This window comes from Myotis yumanensis, unplaced genomic scaffold (assembly GCF_028538775.1).
Source record: "Myotis yumanensis isolate MYYU_CA2020_CCGP unplaced genomic scaffold, mMyoYum1.0.hap1 SCAF_23, whole genome shotgun sequence".
Taxonomy (NCBI): domain Eukaryota; kingdom Metazoa; phylum Chordata; class Mammalia; order Chiroptera; family Vespertilionidae; genus Myotis; species Myotis yumanensis.
Genome location: NW_027223774.1, coordinates 11595078 through 11603277, shown reverse-complemented (window position 1 = coordinate 11603277; position 8200 = coordinate 11595078). Strand labels below are relative to the sequence as shown.

General features: G+C 54.1%; 1 protein-coding gene across 1 annotated transcript; it reads right to left on the bottom strand.

Annotated features, from left to right (window-relative positions):
- Positions 1-3635: 3635 nt before the first annotated feature.
- PNMA8C (PNMA family member 8C) lies at positions 3636-6472 on the bottom strand. The gene has a single exon (XM_070402172.1). It carries the CDS (start codon positions 6013-6015, stop codon positions 5398-5400), a length of 618 nt encoding a protein of 205 aa, XP_070258273.1. The 5' UTR covers positions 6016-6472; the 3' UTR covers positions 3636-5397.
- Positions 6473-8200: the final 1728 nt, after the last annotated feature.

Genomic DNA, 8200 nt, shown 5'->3' with positions numbered 1-8200 from the left:
CTGGCAGGTGAGACCTTTAGATTGTTTTATCTATTTATCTGTTGTGTTTTGGTGGAAGGAGGGGAAGATGACCCTAGAAATGAAAACCTCCCATGTCCAACATCCTTACAACAATTGCCAACCCAGAGCAGTTCCGCTGCGGGCGTTTGAAATTGCCCAGGTCTCTGGCAGGGAGCTCCTCCTCCAGCGCCCATGACAAATGGATAATTATAGCTTCCGCTTTATATTTGTTGAAAAGAAAAAAAAATCAGTAAAGAGTGAGGGAAGAAAACAAATATGGCCCAAATCTCTCTACTCAGCTTCACTGGGTTGCCATTAAAAAAATAAAAAGTAATATTAAAAGTGGTACACACACACACACACACACACACACACGCTAAGAAAATGCTGAAGTTACAGTAAAGTGTAAAATGAAAAACAAGCCCTCCACCCCAAGCCTCCAGCCTCTCACCCCCACAGTTAAATAGCTGTACTTTTCCAGAAAAATAAAAAAAGTTTAATATATGTGGAATTTTAGGATTCACCCCATAGGGAGTTTTCACATTATCCTAAGTTATTTTCACCACAGCACTTGCCACTTCCTGGTATTTTCTTATTTATGTACTAGAGGCCCCCCACCTGGGGGCCGCCCGCCCTCCACACTTGCCTGCTCTGGGATCGCCATGGGGTCCCAGCTGGCAGCGGGGCTTCGGCAGCACATGGGGGTCCCGGCTGAGGCGGGGCTTAGGTGACACATGGGGGTCCCAGCTGGGGCGGGGCTTAGGTGACACAATCACGCCGCATAAGCCCCACCGCCCAGGGCCGCACACGGGGCCGGATGGCGTCTGGCGCTGTCCCGCCCTGCCTGCAGTATGCAAATTAGCCACCATCTTTGTTGGCGGTTAATTTGCATATCGCCCTGATTAGCCGGTGGGAGGCGTAGCGAAGGTACGGTCAATTACCCTTTTTGTCTTTTCTTAGGATGTCATACCAATAAATTAAATTAATTAATTAATGCAAGCCACGGTTGTTAGAAGGGCAGTGTTGCCTAGTGGTTATGCATGCAGGCTCGAGTCTGGTTCAAACCCTGGCTCTGTTTGCACATTGTGAGACTCTGTCTCAGCCTCCAAATCTGGAAACTGGTGTTATTTTTTAAAGATATGTTTTTATTTATTTGGAGAAGGAAACATTGATGTGAGAGAGAAAAGGCGATCAGCTGCCTTCTGCATACCCCCTACTAGGGATCCAGCCTGCAACCTGGGCATGTGCCCCAACTGGGAATCGAACCGGTGACCTTTCAGTGCCTGGACGACAACCAACCAGCTGAGCCACACTCGCCAGGACAAGACCGGGATTATTTTGTATCTGCCTGGTAGTGTTGAATGGTGCTGTGAGGATTAAATGAACTTTGTGGGAAATGCTTAGAAGAGTGCCTGGTACATATTGAATATTCAATAAGCATGAGTATTACTTCCCATCTCCTGCTCTAAGCCTCCGTCAGAGCTAGAGCCTGCATTTAGGCGTTGAGCAGACCTCCGCATGCTGCCCGCCTCCTGTTTGTTTCTCAGGGAATCCTGAAGGATTTCTTCCCAGCCACTTACAGACAACCACGCTGTGACTCCTCCCCAGCCCTGGAGAGACCCAGCCCTGTTCTAGGAGCACAGACTGTGATCAGAAAGGCCCGGGTTTCAATCCCTCTTGAGCTTTCCTGTGCGGCCTCAGGCAAGTCACTTAACCTCTCTGAGTGCCACTTTCCTCATCTGTAGAATGAGATGATCATGATCATAGAACAGGTTCATCATCACTTACCTCCTTTTCTGAAACCCCCTACGTGGAAAGCTTTGCATCAACTCCCCCCCCCCCCCAAACAAAATAAACAAACAGACAAACATTTGGAGGCAACATTAGACTGATGTGAAGCTGTGTACAGTCCTCATTTATTCCGCTGAAGGTCAATAGCCTACATTTCCCTCAGAACACTCATGAGTTGGATTGTGGGAGCTGCCCAATCCTCCCCAGGGAGTGAATCACATGGTATAGGGTGCAGTCACTGTATCATTTCTCTGGAGGGTGGGGAGATGTCATGAGTGAATGGATGTGGAGGACGCGGCTCCATGTCTGGAGCACAGGGCAGCTGCTCCTGTTTTTATTCCAGATAAAATGTTTCACCTTTCCTGCCAGCTCGACAGAGTGTGTTTTGTGTTCTCTTGGCCGTAAGGTCTGATAACACCCCTTTTTCAAATAATGCCACCCACGGTTTTCAGAATGCTTCTTAGCAGCCAGAGTGTTTTTTTTTCCAGATTAAATCTAATATCAAAGAGCAGACGGATTGCTTTGGCACACATCGATTTTATATTTATTTGGTGTTTGTACAACACAGCATCAACCACAAGGAACAAATGAAAAGTTTTCACCGAACCCACTTTTGAAATCCGGGGCTCGCAAAGGCCAGCCGCCGCCTCCCTCCGCCAGCCAGCGTGGGAATTTTTGTCTGGGATCCGCTGTGCCGGCGGTCGTCTCGGTTCACACAGACAAGCAGGACGTAAACTGTCCACACCGGTTTTGCGCAACAGGTTGCCTGGCAACCTCAGGAAACTCTTCAGCTAGTCCAGAGAAACTCCAAAGGGAAGTGGTAGGAGCCTTGGGTGTTGCAGGCAACATGAAACCCATTCGCTTTGTGTAGGGGAAGCACGTGAAATCCACGATGCGCACAAATTCAGTCTTAGCGCTGCAATAGACGCTAAGAAACGTCACCCTGTCCCTTGCTCCTGTACAACGATTGTGCTTTGATGGGAAAACAGCATGCAGTGAGCAAATACGCCTGAGGTTTGTGTGGCCGTTATTCAAGCTCAGATTCTGAGGAGAAAATGAATACAATATTCTGTGAGTGGGCGTGACCAGGCCGGAATTTTACGAAGAATAACAGGACCGACTGGGAGCTATTGTCTTCTACACCAGGGAGGCACTCGCAAGAAGTTCAAATATCGGTAAGGGGATGGCAGGGAAGGCTCTGTCCCAACCACTGCGCCAAAGAAAAGGATATTGCGGCTTGTGGTAGAGAGTCAGTTTGGGGAATGGACAGGAATCCGTCTTCTGGGCTTTAGGTTCTGTCAAGGCAAGTGAACTCTGAAAATTCCTCTGTGTCCTGACACCTGCTGGGAATGCAAGGACCTACCAGGAGTTTCTGACGGTCTGAAGGCGGGTCCCTTACCTGCACCCCGGCTGCCAAGGTGGGGGCGGGGTGGAGAACAAGACCTGCACCTATTGGCTCTGCTAGGGGGGCAAGTGGGGCAGCCTCCGAAATAAGAAAGGGGTTGGACGCTGGAATCCACAGGCGTGATTGCCCACCGCAGGAATGCACTGGGGGTCTCCAGTGGCACAATGTGTATTTAATTTCACTTATTTTTAAAAATCTTTATTGTTGAGCAATTTGATGGGTAAGAATCTGAGCATGCGCACAGAAATTACATTTTTGGAAAGAAAATTAATTCAGACTTTTGCTGATCCCGGAACTAATGAAAGTCTGCAAATTCACAGGTCAGACGCCCCTGAGCAAGAGCCTGTCTACCCACAGACATTTACATTTAACCTAATGGCCTGCCTGCCTGCCTTCCTTCCTTCCTCCCTCCCTCCCTCCCTCCCTCCCTTCCTTCCTTCCTTCCTTCCTTCCTTCCTTCCTTCCTTTCTTCCTTCCTTCTTTCCTTCCTCCCTCCTTCCCTTCTCTTTTTCTTCCTTCTTTCCTTCCTCCCTTCCTTCCTTCCTTCCTTCCTTCCTTCCTTCCTTCCTTCCTTCCTTTCTTCCTTCCTTCCTTCCTTCTTCTGTTCTTTATCATCACAGGGGACTTGGCAACTCAACTTGACTGTCGTTAATGGCTAACTCTTGAAGGTGACCTCTTAATTATTTACCGCCTTTTGGGCCATTCCCTGCAAGCCTTGCCTCTTGTTCTTTAGAGAGTGGAGCGTGCCCCTCCCCCCAGGTCAGAGCCTCTAGGATTGAATTTGGGGAGACCCCTACCCTGACCTCTGGCGCCAATCAGAGCAGAAGGGTCCCTGGCTGACCATCCCGGCCAGGGACACGCAGCGTGTAGGGAACAGCGACCGCTTTTCAGAGCAGTGAGCCCCTCAGGCCTGGCGAGCAGGCGGCTCACTTCGTCGGGCTCGGTCCCTGCTGGTCGTGTGCCAACAGGGCGCGCCCTCCGGACAGTCTGTGCCAGAGGTCCAGCCAAAGCACATCCTTCTAGAAGACAAAAAACGACTCTAGACTTCCCGGTGGCAGGATTTCCAGGCGGCCCGGAGGTAGGGGCGTCCGTGCTTCCTTCCCGCAACACACACGCAGCAAGAGGGGCTGTCCTCACGGCGGTAGCCGGCCGCGGGGGTGGCGGCGAGGGGACAGCAGCGGCCTTCCTCCCCGGCCCCGAGTCCCCACCACCTGCCATGTTCCTCCTGTAAAACCCTGGAGTCCCGCACCCGGTTTCTCTCCTTCCAGTTCCCGCAAACACCTGCAGGCACGGGATGGGTGGGGGAGGGGACGCGGTCTCCGTGGCAACGGCCCGACGCGCTGCTCAGCGCCGCCGACTGCGACTGCGCCGCTAGTCCCGCGGCGTCTCCCGGTAGTCAGCCGCGTTTGCAGGATTTTGAGGCGCTTCCTCACTCAGAAGTTGCCTCCCGGACTCATATAATACGCCCCCCCCCCCCCCACATCATCAGGTGCTACTCCCCAACCGCTCAAATATTACCCGCCCGGACTCATATGTTACACGTGCGCGGATGCTGCCCACACACTCACGTGGTACCCACGCTCACGCATGCAGCCAGGTAACTTCGATGCTACTCACACCCACTCCAAGACTTAACCCGAGTGCCGTGGGGGCAAGGCCGGGGGCTGTTTGTTCCCTGATGTATCGCCGGTGCCTGGAACAGTGCCTGGTACACCGTGGATGTTCGGGGAAATATTTGCTGAATGAATGAGCCACATGCAACCGGATATTACCCGCGTCTGCTCAGATGGTACCCACCCCCGTTCAGATGTATCCAAGGAACTCAAATGTTACCAGTGAAGGCAGGATTTGTTCCTTCCGTATCCCCAGCTCCTAGGACAGTGCCTCGGGCATAGTCAATGTCTGCATTGACTATGAATGAATGAATGAATGAATGAATGCATGCCCCACCCTCCCCCAGCTGTAACCCACACGTTAAAACCCACCCTCACGCACAGTCAGATGTAACCAGGCCCACTCGGATGATACCATTCTTACTCAGTTACCCCGTCGCCGGAGTGACCCGTCCTCACCCACAGGACCCACACTCACTCGCATTCCCCAACTCACGCAGGTGGTACCCACCTTCCCTCAGTGGCCACCCACACCCTCTCAGCTGACACCCACACTCCCTCACTGCCCCTCGCCCACCCCACCCCACCTCACAGCTTCTTGTCGGAGGCATGGTGCCGCCGGCGGTTTTTCTTCGGCTTCCGCTTGCCCCTCTTGCCTTCTGCAGCCTTGCTGTCCTCCGCGGAGTCCAGAGGGGGGGCCCGGGCCGGCGCCGCGGAGGCCCCCGCCCCCGGTTTCGGCTTCTCCGGGGACCCGGGCGCACAGATCTTCCTGGCCGGCGGCTCTCGGGGGCGCGTCGGCGTCGGGCACAGCTCCTGCCTCAGGACCCGGGCCACGTCCTCCACCGTCCGGCCCTCGCTCTGCAGGAAGAGGTTCAGCTTGGTCAGGAACTCGATGTCCTGCTTGCGGGGCATGTAGACCACCCTCCAGGCGCCGCCCTTGCCCTTGATCTCCCGGGGGATCGCGGCGTGGTTGATGTCCCCCAGCAGCCTGATGATGGCCGCCTTGGAGCGCTCCTCCTCCACGAAGGCCTTCCCGGCCACCTCGAACTTGCCCAGCGGCTTCAGCGGGGCCCGGATGATCTCCTCGAATTCCTCGTGGCCGCAGTCCTCGGGGATGCCCAGGATCATCAGGGAGCGGGCGCTGTCCACCTCCAGGGCCTGGCAGCCGTGCTCCAGCAGCGCGATGTCCTTCACCCCGAACAGCATCTTGCCCAGCTCTCGGAGGCAGCAGTAAGCCCGCTGGCGCGCCCCCGCGCCGCCTCGGGACTCCGCGGGGGTATCCAGGATGCCACAGTCCCTCGCTTCCCTAAGGCTCTGCGCGAGAGAGAGAGGCGCACGGCCTGATCAGAGGCTGCCCGGGTCCTGCCCTTGGGGATCCCAGGGACTCACGCAGAGTGAAGCCCGAGAGGGCGCCTGCCAGGCGGCTCGTGGCTCCTGGGCGAGGCCGCACAGGGAGGCTCTGAAGATGCCGCTTCCCCTTGCTTGGCGGTGCCTCCGAAGGTCTCAGCGGACTTGGGGCTGCGGATCTCGCCGGGGCTGCTGCCACCCGGGTGCCGGGGGTGGAGGCCTGGCAGGCAGAGCGGCCGGTTCGGTGGTTCGGTGCCGCTGGCCCAGAGGCTGCCCTCGGTGCCCCGGGGCCGGGCTAAGACGAGGCTGCTGCGGCCGCGGCACTTGCTCCCGCAATGACGTCACCGCCTCCTTCCTCTCCGCGGCCCAGCGGTCTCCATGGCGACCACGAGAGCATCGCCTCTGCCATTGGCCAGGCCCAGCCGCATTGAAATCAGAGTCTGAGGGGGGTCATTCAGAGGTGAGGGGTCAGCCACCAGCTTTCCGAAGTACCCTCCCCCTTGACCCTTTGGGGAAATGGCTGGTTGCGGGGGGAGGGGGGGCAGGGAAGATACAAATGACCCCGGAACATCTTCTTGGGTCAGAAAGTTTGGAAATCCTCAAAGGATGGTGAGAACAGATGGAAACACACAGGATTGGCTTGAAGGGGCCTGCTGAACAAATCTGGGACATTCTGGGCATCAACGTTAACACGGGGGGTTGTTTACAGACCTGGCCGGTGTGGCTCAGTGGGTTGGGCATCCTCCCTTGTACCAAAGGGTTGCCTGCTTGATTCCCAGTCAGGGCAGATGCCTGGACTGTGGGCCTGGGGTCCTGCAGGAGGCAACTGATGGATGTTTCATTCTCAGGAGGGTGTTTCTCTCCCTTCCTCTCTCCCTAAAAATCAATAAACTGTTTTGTTTTGTTTTCCCATTGGGAGTAACAGATCATAACGCTTCCAATAAAATAAGCATCCATGTGAAAGGACAGAACAGGACTGATAGCTGTGTCCTTAACCCCTCTTCCAAGAAAAAGCTGCAGAATGTATCAGTTACTCAGCCTGCCCTTATCTCGGCCAATGGGAAAGCGGGGAAAACTAGCCCAAGGCCAAGAGTATGCTAGCCACCCCCCTGTCTTTGTGTAACCAGACCCTAGCTGCACCCTGCCCTTGTGTCACTAGCCCCCAGCCCTCACTCAACCAACCGGAATGGACCAAATCAGTGGTCAGAGTGTGCCCCCACCCCCCAACCCCAAGCCCTATAAATTCTTTGTTCTCTTGGAACTCGGGGCTCTCTCTTGCATCCAGTAATGGAGGCTCGGGGAGGTGGGGTGGGGGGGGACCAAGTCCCGGGCTTGAATAAAAGGCCCTTTGCTTTTGCATCGGAAAAGGCTCCCTGGTGGTGGATTATTGGGGACCCCGAACTCTGGGCATAACACATGTGTCCATGTAGATGTAAGTAAGTGGACCGACGGAGAGTTTGGTGGAGGAACGTGGGTTTTTGCGTTGTCTTGTATAAAAATTTATGACTCCAAAGGAACAAAAAGGGTCTTTGCCTTGGGATGCCCTTTTCGATGGGACACACCCACTACGATGACACCCAGGGACAGTATTCAGGGGGACGCACCAGATTGGCAATTTTCTCTCAAAATGGATTCAGAGGAAAAGTTCTTGGCACCGTACTTGCAACTCTCTTGTTTCAAAAAAAATGTTTAAATAAAAAAGAAACGCCCTGCATACGTGATCACCTTCACAACGTCCTCTCCTCCGCCCTCTACCCCAGTAATCAAAGCCATAAATTGTGGGGTTGGACTGACAGAGTCCAAACTCCTAGCTCCAGCGGTGAATGGTTTAAATTAATTAACCCGCCCCTTTGCCACAGTGATTGGCTCAGAATGGTCACCCAGGTATCCCGGGCCTAAGCCAATCAGTGCCTTCTATCTCCCTAGTCAAGAAAGTGGTTAACATAAAAATCCTAGAAAAAAACACGCACATAGGCAGTAAAATCTCAGACATTTCTAGTAGCGATATATATATATATATATATATGTATATATATATATATAT

What these genes read in the sequence shown, in the direction of transcription:
- PNMA8C (XM_070402172.1), bottom strand. Translation starts at nt 6,015, where the DNA reads ATGCTGTTCGGGGTGAAGGACATCGCGCTGCTGGAGCACGGCTGCCAG.